General features: G+C 44.5%; 1 protein-coding gene across 2 annotated transcripts in view; it reads right to left on the minus strand.

Moving 5' to 3' along the window:
- CACNA2D4 (calcium voltage-gated channel auxiliary subunit alpha2delta 4) overlaps positions 1–20,108 on the minus strand; it is a 130,564-nt gene that overhangs the window by 43,369 nt on the left and 67,087 nt on the right. Inside the window, exons 24-27 of one of the 2 annotated variants that reach the window (XM_045195517.2) lie at positions 8,328–8,423; positions 6,088–6,215; positions 2,474–2,536; positions 2,231–2,311 (exon numbers count right to left, since the gene is read on the minus strand). In XM_045195517.2, the coding sequence (XP_045051452.2) occupies positions 2,231–2,311; positions 2,474–2,536; positions 6,088–6,215; positions 8,328–8,423 (368 nt within the window). The remainder of the gene's footprint in view (positions 1–2,230; positions 2,312–2,473; positions 2,537–6,087; positions 6,216–8,327; positions 8,424–20,108) is intronic. The other variant, XM_045195430.3, reaches the window with a different exon arrangement.

Below are 20,108 nucleotides of genomic sequence, written 5' to 3' on the forward strand. Positions count from 1 at the left end.
TTGCCATCCACAGTGCACACATAGGTCTTCAGCCAGACGCACTCACTGGGGGGCAGAACTCTAAGGAGAGGAGCCTCACGCAGCTCCAGACGGCAGGCCCACCACACGAAGGCCTCTGTCGGGGTCCATGTGCACTGCAGGATGTGTGCTAGAGAACCACAGCAGATTATAGTGCCACTATCATTGTGTTTGGCAATATTCCCTCACTTGGGCTTGGAGGTCATGGAGAATTGAAAATAGATCCTGATTAAAAGTTAGATTTATAGAAATTTTGTGAAAACTGTTGATAAATCACTTGCTTAGAGATGAAAATAATTCCTCTTCATTCATCTGCCCTTCTGCACAAATCCATGGCATTATACATGTATCTTCCTGGCATGGAGCTGGCCTCCGAGGTGCACAAAATCGCACAGGCTCACCCAATCCTGGAGCTCACACTCACACAATGCCACCAGATTCCAAGGGATGAATGTGCTGGGATAGTAACCAAGCTGCCTACCCTGTCTTGAGCTATAGGACCCCATAGGCCCCAGGATCAGGGAGGCTGAGCCATAGGCCAGGGGGAGGAAATTAAAAAAGGAGACTCCCCAAATAAGTAAAATATCAGGTATCCAGTGCCTCATCTTCTTCTCGTCACATCTATGCATCCCAGAGCGTCAGAGGGATTGTCTGCAGTGCACTAAACCAGAGGCACCAGGAAGGACACAGTTTCTATGGCAACCCCTTACAGCTCCAATTCAGCTCTGAGTTAAAAAAGATTGCAAATAATTGGAGAGTGCAGAAAAGCAGAGCCAGCAGCCTGACCCCATATCCCTTCTCTTTCCTAGACTTTGAGGTGTGCGGGAGCTGAGAAGGCCCATGATGTGAAGGGAGTAGGACAGGCACAGACTCAGCTGGGACCACAGAACAGTTTTTAAGGAGACAAGTTTGGGGTCATAATTTGGCTCAGAAATGGGTCTAGAATTAGCCTGCCATGGACTAAAAAAAAAAGGGTGGTCAAAATGGCTTGGGTGCCTTCTAAATGCTGTGCTGTGCATCCTGCAGACCGTCCATGGTGCAGGTGTTTCCTAACACAGGTGCTGAGCAACATCAGACCAAGTCATTCTTCCCACCTTTTATCCCCGGGGCGAAAGCAGCCCAGGAGCCTGACTCTGGATGGCCCTGGTCCCTCCTTGAGACAGGAAGGCAGGGTCAGACCCTCTCTGCCTAGCCCAGCCTGTTCCTCCATTCCTTTTGCCCTGTATTCAGCCTGAGGGGAGAAGGTGCACAGATCTCTCCTGCCTTGCCCCACTCCAGCTGCTGAGTCCTTCCTGGGAAGCTAAGGGGTTCCTGGAAAGCAGGTCAGGTCCCCGTGTCATGGAGGCATGGTGGCTGATGCTCGAGTGCCCGCTAGATCATGCAGCTTTTCAGAACACAGCTGAATCTGAGACATGGAAGCTGAAACCAGGATAAGGAGGCTTCACCACTCAGGCCTGATAGCTGTCAGATAACAAGACAGAGATGCCCGGGGCTTTTTTTGAGGCACTAAGAAGCTACAAAGCCAAGGGAGCTTGTGAGGGTCATCGGGTGCTCTCATCACATTTGAGGCAAATGGTAACACAGGATAGTGAACCTGGGCCTTATGAGAGGTGATCTCAGTTTAAATTCTAGCTTTATCAATCATTTGCTGTGAGACTTTGGGCAAATAACTGTTCTGTGTCTCAGTTTCTTCGTCTGTAAAACAGAGTCAAAAGTCTTAGCTTCCCTGGATTTTGGCTTCCCAGGGCTGAATGAGAACATGTATGAGAGGCAGATTCCTAGGTGCCTGGCACATGCTGAACACACATATTGAGTTCTTATTTTAGGATTTGAGTCACAGCCCCATTCTTTCTCTAGAGGGATACTAGACCCAAGGTGGTGGAAGAGGGAAGCAGCATGCTGAGGGGTGGAAAGGAGGTCTGGATTGCAGTCTCTGTCCTGTGTGACCTTCAGCAGAACTCTTAACCTCTCTGGGTTTCATTTTACTAATTTCACAAACTCTTTTAGATCTAAGGTTTTACTGTTTTATAAACAAAATAGCTTGAGAAGACCTCACTACACTTAGTCCCATATTTCACCTGAGAAAACTTACAGCCGAGGACTGTGACCCCTGCAGACCATAGGCAGAAGTCCTCCTGCTATTACCATGTGCCTTATTCTTAACATTGACTCACAACTTCCCAGCCTCAGTGGCACAAAGGGCAGCCCCTACCTGCAGCAATGGCTGTCTTCTTGTCCACGGTCACGGCTACAGCTGTGCTTGCTGTTACCACCACTGGCTCACCTGGACCTTCTGGAGAAACAAAAGTTGCTGAGTCACTTTCTCAGCAACTGGGGAAGAGCAGTGGTTGGGGTCGGCCAACCAGATAAGTGTAAATAGTAGGTGGGGACATCCTCAAACCACTGAAAGGGTGTTTGAGGAAATTGTTGCTGTGACAGCTCTGCCACCACTGACCTTGGTCTTGGCTGAGTGCCTCCTGAGGACCAGGCGCTGCCCCCTCTCTGTGCAAATCTGGACCTGATAGATAAATACATGTATGTTGTGGCCCCTGCCCACCTGGACAACACAGTACTGCCAGTGTCACTAGGACACTGTGGGTTTGCTCTGTCTCCGGCAGCATATCTGTCTGCTTGCTGCTCATTTGAACTTGGGGAGCCTACTGTGACTATCCTCCTGACACGGCTTCCAACCAGAAGAGTTGCGTTGCATAAAATGACTCATTCTAGAAGGACAGGCTGTGCTCCAGGACTTGGTAGTTGCAGATCCTGGATTGTCCTTTATCAGTCACATGTGTCAGGGCAACCCTGACAGCCCCTTCAGGAAGCCAGATGCCAGGGCTGCATCGGGCACAGAAGGCTGGCTGGCTGGAGCCGACACAGTCGAGGCTCTCTGTTAGTCCTGGTTGCTGTTGGCCCACTCACCACCATCACACCACTGTCCAGTCATGTCTTTCCCTGGCTTTGCAGCTGGATCCTGCACTTCTAGGACACTGCCAGGCTCCTGAAGGGCAAGGGACTTTCCTCGAGTTGCTTTTCCATCTCTTTTAGGAATCAGGCCACCAAAGGTGCAGCATGTGGGTGGCAGCTTCAGCTCTACATTCAACAGAGCTTTCTGGCTCTGAGCTGGTACAAGCTAGTACATGGCCTTGGGCTTCTTAATTCTCATCCATTCATGGGCCTGGATTAGCTTTCCAGAGCACTCTTATATCTACAGGTCAAGTTCCATTACTAAACATTCCAAGAAAGGGGCAAAATTTGATCACTTGCTTCTTGTTAGAACGTTATTATGTGAAAGTTGAAACAAACAGGTCATGAGAATCTTGTTGTGCGCTGGCTGTTCTTACAGTGTCATTTGAAATGGAAGTTAAATTAACCACTGGTTTCTCCTACCTGTTATTTTGCTAAGATTACCCATCCCAACTTGCTGTAATCACATAACCCACAGAATTTTAAAGTTACTCAGATTCTAGGAACCTAAAATGTGTGACATTATCTTGATTGTAGGAATTTGCCATGAAGAACCTGCAAGGGACCACAATAGATAAAGAAGTAGGCTTTGTCGGTTTGCTTTCTAGAAATTTCTGAAAGATACTGAGGTGGCTGACCCCCTGTGGTTTTCTCCAGGCCCTCAGGCTGCTTTCCTGGACAGACCTTCCATTGTATGTATGCTCCATAGGCTGTGGGAAACACCCACATGAAAGTATGGCGACCATAATGACAGTCTCTGGGGATATCAGGAGTGTCAGCACCTGGGTCACCTAGCAGCTACCTAGTACAGCACCTGGGGTGAATGAATGAACTACCACTTGCTGGTGGAGCAGGCCCGGGGTGGCCCAAGAGACTTTGCTCTATGCTGGTGGGTTTCTTAGGCACCGACAAAAGACAGAGCTGTGGGCAGGCTCAGCCCACCAGGCTCAGTCAAAGGGCAGCGGAGTCAGCATGGAGAGGCAGAGGGAAGCCTTTACACCCCCGAGCTGACTCCTCTGCCTCCTTGGGGCTCCTCCTCCCCTTAAAATAAAATTGTTGTTTTCTTTCTTTGGGGGAGAATGGGCGTGTGCAGAGGTGTCCACGTGTCTCTAAACATATGCATGAGCGAGGGTGTGAAAAAGGAGTGAGCTCCTGCCTCCCAACTCAACCGGCCCTCTTTTTGGGTTGCCAGCTTCCCTCTTTTCTTGCAACTTAGTTCGCACCCACCCGCCCTCCTACCTCACTGCCACAAAAAGCTCCCCCAGCAACCAGCAGGCACCTCCCAGTGACAATGCTGGCAGCAGAGAGCGCCATCCTGGGCTGGGGCCAGGGGCCAGAGAAGGTTCCCAGGACCCCGTGTGAGCCCCTCATTGGGGAGCCCTTGGTGCTGCTGTAGATGGTGCCAGGAAGAAAGAGCTACCTCATTCTGGCTCAGGGTGGGCAGTGTGAGAGGCAAACCTTCACCTTGGCTTTGAGAACCTCCATCTGAGCTTTCACTAGGAGCAACTGCACTCCCTGTCGCCCCCATCCCCTTCCTGCCTTCCACTTGGTGCAGTAAAAGAGCCCAAACATCCGTGGGCAGACCTTGGTTTTAGTCTGGGCTCTGTGGCTCCCTTGTTGTGTGACCCTGGGCAAGACACAGAACTTCTCTAAGCCTCAGATTCTCCCTGTATAAGAAGAGGCATGATAACAGCACTTATCTTATAGGGTTGTGCAGATTAAGTGTGTTATGTGTGGTAAGGAGTTTTGTAAATCATGTTAGTGATACCTCAGGTGGAGGGAACAGGCACAGGATAGAGAGGTGGGCTTAAGCACAAGGAGAAAAAGGCATCCAAAGGATGCAGAGGTGACTGCCTTCTTGCTGTTGCAGCTCCAGAGGAGCCCAAGGGAGCCTGGGCATCCCTGACTGTCAGCTGGGGGCATTTCTCCACCAGGAAGCTGGAGGATGGCTATGGTGGAAGTGATGGCCAGAAGGGTTTTGGTGGGAGACATCTTGAAGGAGAACTGCAACTCTTCATTCCAATTGGCTCCCAGCCCGCCCCTCTCCTTTCAGATGCTTTCAGTCCTACCCTCTCCTCCTTCTGTCCCTCCTCCTCCTCAGCTCTGACCTGGGTGTGGATACTTTCTAGGCCCTCATGCTCTCCTGAGATGGGATCAGCTTCCCCAGCGGTGACCTTGTGGAGAGCTTGCTCTGCTCAAACTCTTGGACCCCTGGATGAGGCCTTCCACCTCTACAGGCCACAGTCTCTTCAGATGTAAGTCAAGAATGTGAGGCTCTGTGCCTTCCAAAGCTCCTTTCTGTTCTAAGCATTCTACTGTTTTGTGGTGCTCTGTTAAGGTCACTTAATTTTTCCTTTTGGGGACATTTTTCAGAGTTGGGGCTGGGGGAGTTGGGTGCCTACAGCTCTGAAACCCTTCCTGGTCCTTGGACTAGTAAGGGTTTGCTGGTTTGGTCCACGGGGCCTGGCCTTGGCTGCCCCACCTCCGACTTTTCAAGCCCCAGACCCACCATGGCCTGACAGTGGGAGGTGCCCCATTATTAGAGGAAGTTTCTGAGGCACAGGTCAGGAGCTCAGTGTTGCTGCCCCTGGGAGACTCCAGGGAGTAAAGCCCAGGCTGCTTTCCCTGTTTCAGGGGAAGGAGAGCCTGTGGGGGGAGTGGCCTCAGCAAGTATGGGCCATCCCCAGTGGAATAAAGTGTTACTTTCACCTGGGTGGTTTAAGGAACTTTCAAGGATACTCAGATGTTTAGAAATAGAAGAGTCTTAGAGATTAACTTGTCCAATATCCTTCTATTTGGAATTTGGGCTAGAATCCAGATCTTCTTGACTTTTGGTTAGATCTCTTTCTTTTGTTCCATGCTGGATTTTTAACAATCAATTTTGACTGTTGGCCATGGAATACAATGACCCGTCCTATAAGCAGGGTAGAGACCAGATGTGTGGTAAGGCCCCAGCGAGCTTTCTCAAGTTACTACTATGTGCCAGGAAGAAGGTAGGAGGGAACCTAGAGGTCTGGACGTTCTGCTTTATATCACTAAGAGCACAGGAGGAGGAGGGACACCCCGATCCTGCCTGGCCCAGCAGCACGGGGTGTGGATTACCTGGATCCTCTGCCGAATGGAGGTTGAAGACAAAGCTGCCAGCAGGCTGCTCAGTGGCCTGGCGGTACCACAGAGGGAAGTGGTCCATGGTGAACATGCTGGCCTTGTCTTCAGGGGTCAGAAACTTCCTGCAAAGAGAAAGACTTGGTTCTTCCCTTCAAATCTGGGGATGCATTTCTCTCTCTTTGCTTTTCCACACACAGCTATATGGCTGGGCCAAGAGAATGATTCCCCTCTGCTTTGGTGGACTTGCAGGTACAAAATATGAGCTCCTAGTTGGTGGTGCTCCAGACAATGTCCCCAGAAATTCCTGCCTCTTCCAGAGTCAAATGTCATTACATCTGATGGCACATTAGTAGCTAGAAGAGGTATGAAGCTTGTAGTTTGAAAGAATACTTTCCATTCTTATGTAAACGGCTTGGCCTGCAAGGTTTTTTCTTTTGGATATAGCCTAATTTCTTTTTGTCTAACTAATTGACATGTCTAAGTGAGGAAACTGTATAGTCACCTCCACCACCGAGCTAATACAGGAGCATACATTCCCCCCAAGTGGTTACTTCAAAGCCATTGCCTCTAGGTTTTAGAATGCATCATGAGTTTTCTCTTTTTGGGCAGCTTTATCTTGCTAATTATGGTTTTCATTCCCTGAACACACAGCAGCCGGCAGAAGAGAGTGTTGGTCCAGAAGCAGAGTGGGAGGCAAGGAGAAACTGGTGGGGATTAGAAACGTTACTGTGGATAACCCACAAGGTGGATGGTTGAGGTGGGATTTTAAGACTGCCTGGTTTACATGTTCCAGAAGCAGACCTGCCTTGTTGCACAATTCGTGGGCTGCCAGTCCTATCACAGTTTAGGGGAAGGGAGCTGTGAAGGGCATGTGAGGCCCTTTATGGTGGCTAGGTCTGTCTGTCTGAGGTTTCCCTCTTCCATTCTCAGAAGTCTTTTAGAGAGAGAGGGCACAGGGGAATGCCGAGATGCTTTCCTTCTTTGCACTGTCAGTGTGGTGCACTTGTCCGACCTTGGCTTGACAAAGACATCTGTGTTTTCTGATTGGAGTACAGTTTAAGGGGGTGAGGAGGTACTGGTGGGTAGTGAGCTTGGGTAGGAAAGTTTCCCACACTGGTCAAGGCCATAGGGTGAACCCACAGTCTCCTATCAGTCCAGTCCATCTGAGCTCTTTGCTGGTCTCTGACAGGGCCCTGGGAAAGGGTAGCAAGGCAGCATGCTTCTCCCTGTTTCCACTTCCAAGGGAATGAGGGGAGGTGGGGAGAGGGAAAAGCAACTCCATTTGTTTTCCTAGAAAGACTCAGCTTTCTATCAAGCGTGGATCTGTCCCAGAGTCCTGGAAGAAGCTCAAAGATGGCTCTCCATTGCTAAGTGCGCTTGGATTTAGTGGGAGGAACGGTCAGTGGGTGGGAGGTGAGGACTGTGGGGTCACGTCTGCTCAGGAGCCCCCTCAGTTCTTCTCCTCTAGATGCCTAGTGGCCCTGCCTAGTCTACTTGAGTCTCGTGGTTTGCAGAGCACAGGCAGCTCTGCTCACCCCTCCCCTTCCTGACCCTCCTCTGGGCTCCCACTCTCCTCTTGCTGCAGCACTCAGTGGGGAGGACACAGGGCTGGTGGGTCCCTAGGCATGGCAGGACTCTCCTAGAATCAGGCTTTGCTTGGAGCAGGGTTTCTCAGTCTCAACACTACTGGCGTGGTGTTGTCAGGAGCTGTCCTGTGTGCCATCTGATGGTTAGCAGCATCCCTGGCCTCTGCCCACTAAATGCCAGTAATAAGCACCCCTCCTCCAGTTTCTACAACCAAAAATGTCTCCAGACATTGCTCAATGTCCCTGGGGTGGGGACAAATTACCCCCAGTTAAGAGCTGTTGGCTTAGGGGAAGGGGGAGGTGTCAAGAAAGGATGGGCTGTGGCCAGAAGATTTAGGCTGTCAAATAGAGACCAGCCCCTGGGGGAAAACAATTTCTGGGCTTCCCTCTGTAGAAGGGAACCTCTGACTAACCCTCCCAACGTCAAGGTCTCTGGGTCTCTCTTGCCAGACTGGGCTGCCCTCCCTCCTGGGGGTACCTTCAGGGCGAGTCCAAGCCTGGGTGGAAGGGTTAGCTTTCTGACTCTCCCACTCTGGAAATGGCAGTCCTTCTAGCCTCCATGCATTCCAGCAGTCCCCAACCCTACCTGCCCCTGCGGCCACAGGTGTGCGCTGCAGGCGCCCTGCTCCCAGCTCTCAGCAGACTTACTTGTTGGAGATCTTCTCAGAGCCCACAAACAAGCTGCTTCTCAGGAGGCCGGCCCGGGTGCCCAGGAAGGCCATGTCCGCCACGTGCTGGTAGTCCCTGACAGGCAGACAGAGCAGGTGTTGCCACCACGCAGCACAGTGGCAGGTCCAGGAGGAGGGCACATGGAGAAGGGAAGACCCCAAGGCCCTCTAGCACCTGGCCATCTGACTGGGAGTGGGGCTCTGCTGGGCAGCATCCTCCTTGTTAATGGGATCCCCTTATCCTATGCTTCTCTTCCTCTTCAGCTGTAGCTTCTGATTTGTCCGCTCAGCTTTTGGGGGACTCAGGAAGAGAGATTTTGTCTTGGGACCTAAGGAATAGTGACTTCTCATGACCAACACATACTCAGCACCTCACACTTTAGCTTTTTGCATATTCACACTGTCGACATCGACCTAAGCAATCCTGCTAGAATTCATGACCTTGCCAACAGATTTGAAAAAAAAATCCATTAGCCAAGCTGATGCTCAACCAATTTTTTTCATGGTCTCAAAGACATATTGTTATGGTAATTCACCAGGGTGGTAGTCATCATCTCTCTCTTTCTCTTTTTTAAAATTTCAGCTTTATTGAGGTATAATTGACATAAAATTATAAGATATTTTAAGTGTACATTGTCTTGCTTTGATACACATCTGCATTGTGAGAGGATTCCCCCACCCAGTTAATTAACACATCTATCACCTCACATATTTATCTTCCTTGTGTGTGAGAACACTTGAATTCTACTCTCTTACTAAATTTCAATTATACAATACAGTGTTAGCACTATAGTCATCATGCTTTACGGCAGATCCTCAGACCTTAGTCCTCTCGTAACTGAAAACCTGTGCCCTTTCACTAACCTCGCCCCATCCCCCACCCACAGCAACCACTTTCCTGCTCTGATTGTGTTTCACTTTTTTTTTTTTTTTTTTAAGATTGCATGTGTCTGGCATATGTCCTTTAGCTGCTAGGCTGTTTTATTGTTGTTGTTGTTGTTTTGTTTTTAATTTGAGCCCTGTTTGCCACCAGGAGAACCTTTTCTCAGGATCCACACTATTATCAGTGCTAACTCTTGTTATCACTAGTCTTTTTTATGACATTCTGACAGGTGTGAGGTAATAAATATCTCATGTGGTTTTGATTTGCTTCTGTCCAGTGATTAGAGATGTTGAGCATCTTTTCATGTACCTTCTGGCCAGTCATATGTCTTCTTTGGAAAGACATCTATTCAGATCTTCTGTCCTTAAAAGAAAATGTGTTTTTTTTGCTATTGAGTTGTGTGAATTCTTTATTTTGCATATTAACAGATAAACGGACACCCTTATCAGATAAATGATTTGTAAATATTTTCTTCCATTCTGGGAACTGCCTTTTCATTTTGTGATTTTTCCTTTGCTGGGCAGAAGCTTTTTATTTGCATGTAGTTCTACTTGTTTATTTTTGCTTTAAGCTTCCTTTGCTTTTGGTGTCAAATCCAAAAAATCTTTGCCAAGATTGATGTCAAGGAATTTATTCCCTATGTTATCTTCTTAGAGTTTTATGGTTTCAAGTCTTATGTTCAAAATATTTAATACATGTTGAACTGATTTTTGTGATTTATGTAAGATAATGATTGAGTTTCATTCTCTTGCCTGGGACTGCCTGGTTTTCCCAACACCATTTTTTTGAAGAGTCCATCCATTCCCCATTGTATATTCCTGGCCCCTTTGTCATAAATTATATATGTGGGTGTTGGGGGGACTCTTTATTCTGTTCCATTGATTTATGTGTTTGTATGCCAATATCATACTGTTTTGATTACTATAACTTTATAATGTAGTTTGAAATCAGGAAATGAAATGCCTCTGGCTTTTTTCTTTCTTAAAATTGCTTTGGCTATTTGGGGTATTTTGTTGTTTCATACAAATTTTAAGATTGTTCGTTTTATTTCTGTGAAAAATGTCCTTGGAACTTTGATAGATATTGCATTGACTCTTTAGATTGCTCTGGTTACTATGGACATTTTGCCAATCCATGGGCATGGAATATCTTTCTATTTATTTGTGTCTTTTAAAATTTCCTTCTTCAACATTTTATAGTTTTCAGTGTACAGGTTTTTTACCTCCTTGGTAAAATTTGTTCTTAAGTATTTTATTCTTTTGATGTCATTGTAAATGGGATTGTTTCCTCAACTTCTCTTTCTGATAGTTTGTTATTAGTGTAGAAAATAACTAATGTTTGTATGTTGATATTGTATCCTGCAACTTTACTGAATTTGTTTTATTAGTTCTAACAGTTTTGTGTGTGTGTGTGTGTGTGTGTGTGTAGTCTTTAGGGGTTTCTAAATACAATACCATGTCATCTGCAAATAAAAAGTTTTACTTCTTCCTTTCCAATTTGGGTGACTTTTCTTTTTCTTGTCTAATTGCTGTGGCCAAGACTTCCACTACTATACTGAATAAAAGTGATGTGAGTGGGTATCCTTGTTTTGTTTCTTATCTTAGAGGAAAAGCTTTTAGCTTTTTGCCATTTTTACCATTGAATATAATATTAGCTGTGAACTAGTCATATATGGCTTCATTTAATCACTTCTAACTATTAATAGTCTTGCTGCTAGCACAATTTATTGCAGGCTATCATCCAGTTTCTCTCAGTGCCTGGATTGGTGTTTTTAGTGAATGTAGAAGGTACTCAATACCTAAAGCATTGAGTCCTGGCTGGTGTAGCTCAGTGGATTGAGCACCGGCCTGAGAACCAAGGGGTAGCCAGTTCAATTTCCAGTCAGGGCACATTCCTGGGTTGCAGGCCAGGTCCCCAGGAAGGGGCGTGTGAGAGGCCACACATTGGTGTTTCTCTCCCTCTTTTTCTCCCTCCCTTCCCCACTGTCTAAAAATAAAAATAAAATGAAAATCTTTAAATAAACCCCTAAAGCATTGGCAAGGCGAAGCACTTTTTTTTTTCATCAAAGCTCAGCTGTATGACTGTTGAGGTTTCCCTAATGGAATTCTGTGATGAAGGCTGTACCATAGGATGTCAACAGATAGTACCTGGTGCTGGACTAAAACACCTGCTCTACACTATGTAAAATCACTGAGGAAAGGGTCTGGAGATGCAAAGGAGGTGTCTTCCCTCCATTACTGTAGAGACCAGAATCTCTGGGGTTGAGATGTAAGTGCCTGTGTATCTTTAAAAAGTTTCTCAATGCAATTCTCTATTCATTCAAAAGTAGAGAGAACAGTCTAATGAGACTTTTGCACCCATTACTCAGCTTCAACAATAACCAACCCATGCCAATCTTGTTTCTTCTATAGCCTCCCTCAGCCTTTCAATTAGATTTTTTGAAACAAATCCAAAATACCATTTCATTGGTAAATAATTCAATTTCTATGATTAAAATATAAGGAATAAAAAATCCTCAATGCCATTATCATACCTAACCCCTCACAATTCTTTAATGTCATCAAATAATCCAATAGCCTCATGAATTTTAAAAATTTGTTTAAATTAGAACCTGACGAGGGTCCATGGTTGACATGTCTCTTTTCTTCTCTCTCCCAATACAGATATTTATTAAACTGTAATTTATGTACCATAAAATTAGTCCATTTAAAGTGTAAAATTAAACGGTTTTTAGTATTCAGAGTTGTGGAGCCAACACCACAGTCAATTTTAGAACATTTTCATTATCCCCAAAAGAAACCCCATACCCATTATCAGTCATCTTTACTTTCTTTAAACTTTTTCTTTCCACTCTCCCTCCCTCCTTGTTTTTTCCCTGCAATTTATTTGCTGAACTAGGTCATTTAGCATTGGTTTTAGCATTCTGGATTAGGCTGATTGCAATGCTGTGTTGTTATTTAGCATGTTCCCTTGTCCCATGTGTTATAAACTAGCAGACTTTGGGGCCTCATTAGATTCTGGTGGTATGTTCTTTATCAAGAAGCACACACTATCTGATTGACTAAAGGTTGCAAAATAGGGATGTTCCTTATCAATATTTGGTTATCCTGAGATACAATTTGTACAGAAGAGGCAGAATAAGTAATTAAGTCTTTGTTTATTTATCAGTTTTTAGTATAATGAATTTTAGTATAATGAATCTTCACATTTTCAAAGGATGACCAAAAAAATCTCTTTTTTAGTACCATTGTGAACGCAGGATTTTAAAAATATTTAATGTCTTTTAATTCGTTGCAGTTATTATGACTTTTGATTCTCTAATTGTCCTGCCTTTAGCCAGTGAGAGCCTCATCAGTTTGGCTCGGGGATCCTGTTGGCATGGCCTCCTTAGTCTTCAGTAACTTCTTGCTTTCTGTCATGACAAGATACTCCTGGGTAATTCCGTGCATTTCATGCCCCTGACCTGGAATCAGACAGTTCTCCAAGGATCACTACTCATTTTAATGAGGACTTTTTAATGTGGACGTTGAAAATTCACAATATAGATCTGAAGTGCTCACTGAGGTTGGTCCTTCCTATGGACAGAGCTGGGATTCTCTTTTTGTTTCTTTCAGAGAAAATACATCATAAGCTCACTGATATTTTCAATTCAAATTTAGCATCACATCTAAACTCTGATTTAAAAAATTTGCATCTCTTTTCTCTTTTGCTGAAAATATTGGTATCTACTTACATTAACAAATATCATTTGCATTATCAGTCAATATAGTTTGAAAATAACAGTGTCATTATACCCTAGGAACCCTGAAACACCAATCCAAAAGAACCTATGCACCCCAATATTCATAGCAGCACAATTTACAATAGCCAAGTACTGGAAGCAACCTAAGTGCCCATCAGCAAATGAGTGGATCTAAAAATTATGGTGCATTTACACAATGGAAATCTATGCAGCAGAGAGAAAGAAGGAGCGTATACCCTTAGCAACAGTATGGATGGAACTGGAGAGCATTATGCTAAGTGAAATAAGCCAGACGGTGAGGGACAAGTACCATATGATCTCACCTTTAACTGGAACATAATCAACAGAAGAAAAAAGCAAACAATATATAACCAGAGACATTGAAGTTAAGAACAATCTAACAATAGCCAGGGGGGAATGGGGAGGGGACAGTGGGAAGAGGGGTTTATAGGAGCTACTATAAAGGACACATGGACAAAATCAAGGGGGAGGGTGGAGGGGGGGGAGGGAGGTGTGTTTGGCTGGGGTGGGGTGGAGGGATGGAGAGAAAATGCAGACAACTGTAATTGAATAACAATAAAAATTAAAAAAAGAGAAAATAACAGTGTCAATGTTGTTTCTAGCAATATGGTTATTGAACACAGTTTAAGATTTTACTTGATCCGGGAAGATGGCCTCGAGATAGGTGGGAGTGGAGTCCACTTCCCCTCAACACCAGTGAAACACCTAGCTGATCTGAGGAGCAGAGCCAACAGTCAACGGTATTCCAGCATATATGAAGATCGGAGACCAAAGATAGAGGACATTGAAAGATCAGGTGGTAAGAAGAGTGCTTAAGGACAATAAGGTCCCTGGGACTTGCGCGGGGACCAGGGTGGCTGAAGCCCTGGCACCGGGCGCAGGGTCTGCTGCAGGATTCTTGGGAGAGAGCCAGGCTGAGCTGTGAGAGCAGCCAGGTGCTTGTTTGGACCAGGGTGGTTTGAATAGGAAGAATTTCTCAAAAAGAAAAAGAAAATAGAGGCACTCAGCGGTTAGTTAGAGAACTCTCCGCAGCTGCCGAGGCCTCTGGTGCCCCTCCCCCCTCAGCCCCTGGACGGTCAACTTGGGGTAAGCAGCCCCAGCGCTCACCTGAAGCCTGGTTGCGCACACCCAGATTAGTGGACTGGGGACCCACAACTGAAACCCCAGTTGGCCACCCACACCTGAGACTCCGGCGGGGTGCCCACACCTGAAACCTCGGGTGGGTGCGCACTGGGAGCAGAGGCTAGCTGCCCCACACAGAGGCCCAAGGCGGAAGACTGGCTGGCCATGCACGCAACTCAGTCCCAAAGCGGGGAAATGGCCAGCCCCGTGCGACTCAGGCCCAGAGCAACCCAGACCCAAAGCCGCAGATTGGCTGATCAATGGCCTGGCTGCCTGTGAGGGACCACACCTAAAAGCACTGGTTCTGAACGACTCCTACCTAGCCCCTGTGCACAGAGCCCTGCAGGGCCTACTGGCTCTCTAGGACTAAGGCAGAACACCCAGCAGAGGGGAGCTGCAGGGCTAGGGGAGACTGCATTCCCTGGAAAGACTCGACCCAGTAGGGGGCTGAACCACCCCATAGCAGCACTGAGAGCCCCTAGCATCTAAGACAGCAAAGAGCAAGAAGGGGGAGTGTGAGTTGCCCCTAATTGGTGCAACTCCAGGACAACACAACTGGTGAACTAAAGGCCTAGTGGGGAGCAGAAGGACCCTGAGGAACTGGACTGGAGGCTGAACAACAGCGAAGAGTGTGGCTCAGGAAGGGAGAAAAGTGAAACCAATCCTTCCAACCACTCCCTCCCTTTCCACAGACAGGAAGACCAGCAGAACTAACCTGACCAGTTTAAAGCCAGCAGAAGACTTCTTTTTTTCCTTCTTCTTCTTTCCTCTTTCCCCCTGAATTCCTTCTTCCTTTCTGTCCTTCTATCTTTTTTTTATTCCTTCTCCCTTCCATCCTTTACCTTTTTTATTCCTTCTTCCTGCCTTCTTTTATTTATTCTTTTGTTTTAATTTAGGTTAAAATTCCTTCTTATCTTGCCTCTGAACTTTCTTCATTCCTTCTTTCTTCCTTCCTTTCCTTTTCTATTCCCCTTTTCCCTCCTTCCCTTCTTCCCCTGCCTTTCTCTTTTTCCCACAGTTGAGACAATAAAACCTGGAATGCTGAAAAGACCAGAGTTAGACCGTGTTACACCCATAAACGTCAGCTCAAGACCAGTGAGCACAGGAGATTAAGGAGACAGCACCACAGAATCCCATTGGCATTCTGCCATAGAAGTTCATATCATAAACCCAGGGAGTCAGAATAGAGCAATTTAAGAAGCAGAGGCTAACAAGAAGAGTCTCACAAACAATGGGAAGACAAAGAAACAATCACCAAATGAAAGGAAAGGAGGAAGCCTCAGAAAGAATGCTAACTGAAAAAGAGGCAAGTCAACTATCACATACTGCGTTCAAAGCAATGGTTATCAGGAAGCTCACTGAGCTCACAGAGAACTACCAGAAACTACAGGGAAACTACAATGAACTCACTGCAAACTATATTAACATGAAAAAGGAAATAGAAACTATCAACAAGGGCCAAGAGGAAATGAAGAATACAATTTCTGAATTGAAGAACACAGTAGAAGGAATGAAAAGCAGACTTGATGAAGCAGAGGATCAGATCAGCGAGCTGGAGGACAAAGTAGAAAAAAAACACCCAGAAAGAGCAAGAAAAGGAAAACAGGCTCAGAAAGAATGAAGAGGTAATAAGGGAAATTCAGGACAACATGAAACGTGACAATATCCGTATAATAGGAATACCAGAAGGAGAAGAAGAAGAGCAAGGGATAGAAAACCTGTTTGAAAAAGTAGTGATGGAAAAGTACCCTAATCTGATGAGAGAAAAAGTCACCCAAATCCAGGAAACACAGAGAGTCCCAAGCAAGAGGAACCCTAAGAGGCCCACTGCAAGACACATAATAATTAAAATGGCAAAATTCCAAGACAAAGAGAGGATCTGAAAGGCAGCAAGGGAGAAACAGGAAGTAACATACAAGGGAGCCCCAATAAGGTTAGCAACTGACTTCTCAATGGAAACGCTCCAAGCCAGAAGAGAATGGCAAAAAATATTCCAAGTAATGAGAACCAGAGGCCGGCAACCAAGACTACTTTACCCAGCAAGGCTCTCAATCAAGATAGAAGGCCAAATAAAGAGTTTCCCAGACAAAAGAAGTCTAAAAGAATACACTTCCACCAAACCAGCTCTGCAAGAGATGCTAAAGGGACTGCTTTAAGGAAAGGAAGGAAAAGAGAAAGAGAGAGGAACACAGGTAGGGAAAAATGGCAAAGAATAACTACCTATCGATAATAACCTTAAATGTAAATGGACTAAATGCTCCAATCAAAAGACATAGAATAGCTGAATGGATAAGAAAACATGACCCACACATATGCTGCCTACAAGAGACCCACCTCAGGACAAAAGACCTACACAGACTGAAAGTGAAGGGCTGGAAACAAATTTTCCAAGCAAACGGACAGGAAAAAAAAAGCAGGGGTAGCAATACTCATGTCAGACAAAATAGACTTCCAAAGAAAGGCCATAAAGAGAGACCTGGAAGGTCACTTCATAATACTCAAAGGAAGAATCCACCAAGAAGACATAAACATTGTAAATATATATGCACCCAACATAGGAGCACCCAAATACATGAAGAAAATCTTGGAGGACTTCAAGAAAGATATTGACAGCAACACAATTATAGTAGAGGACTTTAACACCCCACTGTCAAAAATGGACAGGTCTTCCAAACAAAATATCAAGAAGGATATTGTGTCACTTAACAATACCCTAGATGAAATGGACTTAACTGATATATATAGAGCTTTTCATCCCAAAGAAGAAAAATACACATTCTTTTCAAGTGTCCATGGAATTTTTTCAAAGATAGACCACATGATAGGACACAAAGCAAGCTTCAACGAATTCAAGAAAACTGAAATCATATCAAGCATTTTCTCTGACCACAAGGGTCTGAAACTAGAAACCAACCCCAAAGGAAAAAACCCCAAACACTCAAAATCATGGAGACTGAATAGCATGCTATTAAACAATGAATGGGTCAAGAACGAGATTAGGGAAGAAATAAAAAACTTTCTGGAAACACATGAAAATGAACTCACAACAACCCAAAACCTATGGGACACAGCAAAGACAGTCCTGAGAGGGAAGTTCATAGCAATACAGGCCTACCTTAAAAAGATAGAAACATTTCAAACAAACAACCTAACCCTACGCCTACAAAAACTCAAGAAACAACAACAAAGACAGCCCAGAGCAAGCAGAAGGAAGGAAATAGCCAAGATCAGAGCAGAGTTAAATGACATAGAGACTAAAAGCACAATTCTAAGGATCAATGCATCCAGGAGCTGGTTCTTTGAAAAGATAAACAAAATCGACAAGCCTTTAAGTAGGCTCATCAAGAAAAAAAGAGAGAGGATCCACATAAACACAATTAGAAATGAAAGAGGAGAGATTACAACTGATACCACAGAAATACAAAGGATTGTAAAAAATTACTATGAAGAACTGTATGCTAAGAAATTTGAAAACCTAGGTGAAATGGACACATTTCTAGAAAAATAGAATCTTCCAATCTGAATGAAGAAGAAGCAGAAAGCCTGAACAGACCAATAACAGCAGATGAAATTGAAGCAGTCATCAAAAAACTCCCAACACACAAAAGACCTGGACCAGATGGTTTCACAGGAGAATTCTACAAAGCATTTAAGGAAGAGCTAACCCCTATCCTTCACAGACTATTTGAAAAAATCCAAACTGATGGAAGACTCCCAAACTCTTTTTATGAAGCCAGCATCATCCTAATCCCAAAACCAGATAAAGACACAATGAAGAAAGAAAACTTCAGGCCAATATCTCTGATGAACATAGATGCTAAAATTCTCAACAAAACATTGGCAAACCGCATCCAGCAATACATTAAAAAGATCATCCACCATGACCAAGTGGGATTCATCCCAGGGATGCAAGGATGGTACACTATTCACAAATCAATAAACATAATACATCACATAAAAAACAGCAAAGACAAAAATCACATGATCATATCAATAGATGTGGAAAAAGCATTTGATAAGATACAACACCCATTTCTGATAAAAACACAGCAAAGTGGGAATAGAGGGAGCATTTCTCAACATCATAAAGGCCATATATGAGAGACCTACAGCCAACATCATACTCAATGGACAAAAACTTAGAGCTTTCCCACTAAGATCAGGAACAAGACAAGGATGCCCTCTCTCACCACTCCTATTCAACATAGTTTTGGAAGTCCTAGCCACAGCAATCAGACAAGAAAAAGAAATAAAAGGCATCCAAATTGGAAAGGAGGAAATGAAACTGTCACTGTTTGCAGATGACATGATAGTGTACATGGAAAATCCTATAGTCTCCACCAAAAAATGACTCAACCTAATAAATGAATTTGGCAAAACAGCTGGATACAAAGTCAATACTCAGAAATGAAAGGCATTCCTGTATACCAACAATGAAACTGCAGAAACAGAAATCAGGAAAAAAATCCCATTTGATATAGCAACAAGAAAAATAAAGTACCTACGAATAAACCTAACCAAGGAGGTAAAAGACCTGTACTCAGAAAACTACACAACATTGAAGAAAGAAATTAAGGAAGACACAAACAAATGAAGTATGTACCATGCTCATGGATTGGAAGAATTAACATCATCAAAATGGCCATACTACCCAAAATGATTTGTAGATTCAATGCAATCCCTATTAGAGTACCCATGACATATTTCACAGATATAGAACAAACATTTCAGAAATTCATATGGAACCATAAATGACCCTGAATAGCTGCAGCAATTTTGAGAAAGAAGAACAAAGCAGGAGGGACCACAATCCCTGATATCAAACTGTATTACAAGGCCACTGTCATCAAAACAGCCTGGTACTGGCATAAAAACAGGCACATAGACCAATGGAACAGAACAGAGAGCCCAGAAATAAACTCAAGTCTATACGGTCAAATTAATATTTGACAAAGGCGGCAGAAGCATAAAATGGAGCAAAAACAGCCTCTTCAACAGATGGTGTTGGGAGATCTGGACAGCTACGTGTAAAAAAATGAATCTTGATCACCAAGTCACATCATACACAAAAGTAAATTCAAGGTGGATAAAAGACTTAAATATAAGTCGTAACATCATAAAAGTCCTAGAGGAAAACACTGGCAGGAAAATCTCAGTCATTCCACGCAGCAACATCCTCACAGATACATCCTCTAAAGCAAGGGACATAAAGGAAAGAATAAACAAATGGACCTCATCAAAATAAAAAGCTTCTGCAGGGCTAAAGAAAACAGCCTTAAAATAAAAATAGAACCAATAGTATGGGAAAACATATTTGCCAATGATACCTCAGACAAGGGACTGATCTCCAAAATATATAAGGAGCTCACATGACTGCACTCCAGGAAGACAAATAACCCAATTAAAAAATGGGCAAAGGACTTGAACAGGCACTTCTCCAAGGAAGACATACAGAGGGCCCAGAGACATAGGAAAAGATGCTCAGCATCACTAGCCATCAGAGAGATGCAAATTAAAACCACAATGAGGTACCATCTCACACCAGTCAGAGTGGCCAACATGAACAAATCAACAAACAAATGTTGGAGAGGATGCAGAGAAAAGGGAAGCCTAGTGCACTGTTGGTGGGAATGCAGACTGGTGAGGTCACTGTGGAAAACAGTATGGAATTTCCTCAGAAAACTAAAAATGGAACTCTCCTTTGACCCAGCAATTCCGCTGCTGGGATTATACCCTAAGAACCCTGAAACACCAATCCAAAAGGACCTGTGCACCCCAATGTTCATAGCAGCACAATTTACAATAGCCAAGTACTGGAAGCAACCTAAGTTCCCATCAGCAAACGAGTGGATCCAAAAACTACGGTATATTTACCATATGGAACTATGGAATTCTATGCAGCAGAGAGAAAGAAGGAGCTTATACCCTTTGCGACAGCATGGATGGAACTGGAGAGAATTATGCTAAGTGAAATAAGGCAGTTGGTGAGGGAC

The sequence above is a fragment of the Desmodus rotundus genome, chromosome 3 (genome assembly GCF_022682495.2).
Source record: "Desmodus rotundus isolate HL8 chromosome 3, HLdesRot8A.1, whole genome shotgun sequence".
Taxonomy (NCBI): domain Eukaryota; kingdom Metazoa; phylum Chordata; class Mammalia; order Chiroptera; family Phyllostomidae; genus Desmodus; species Desmodus rotundus.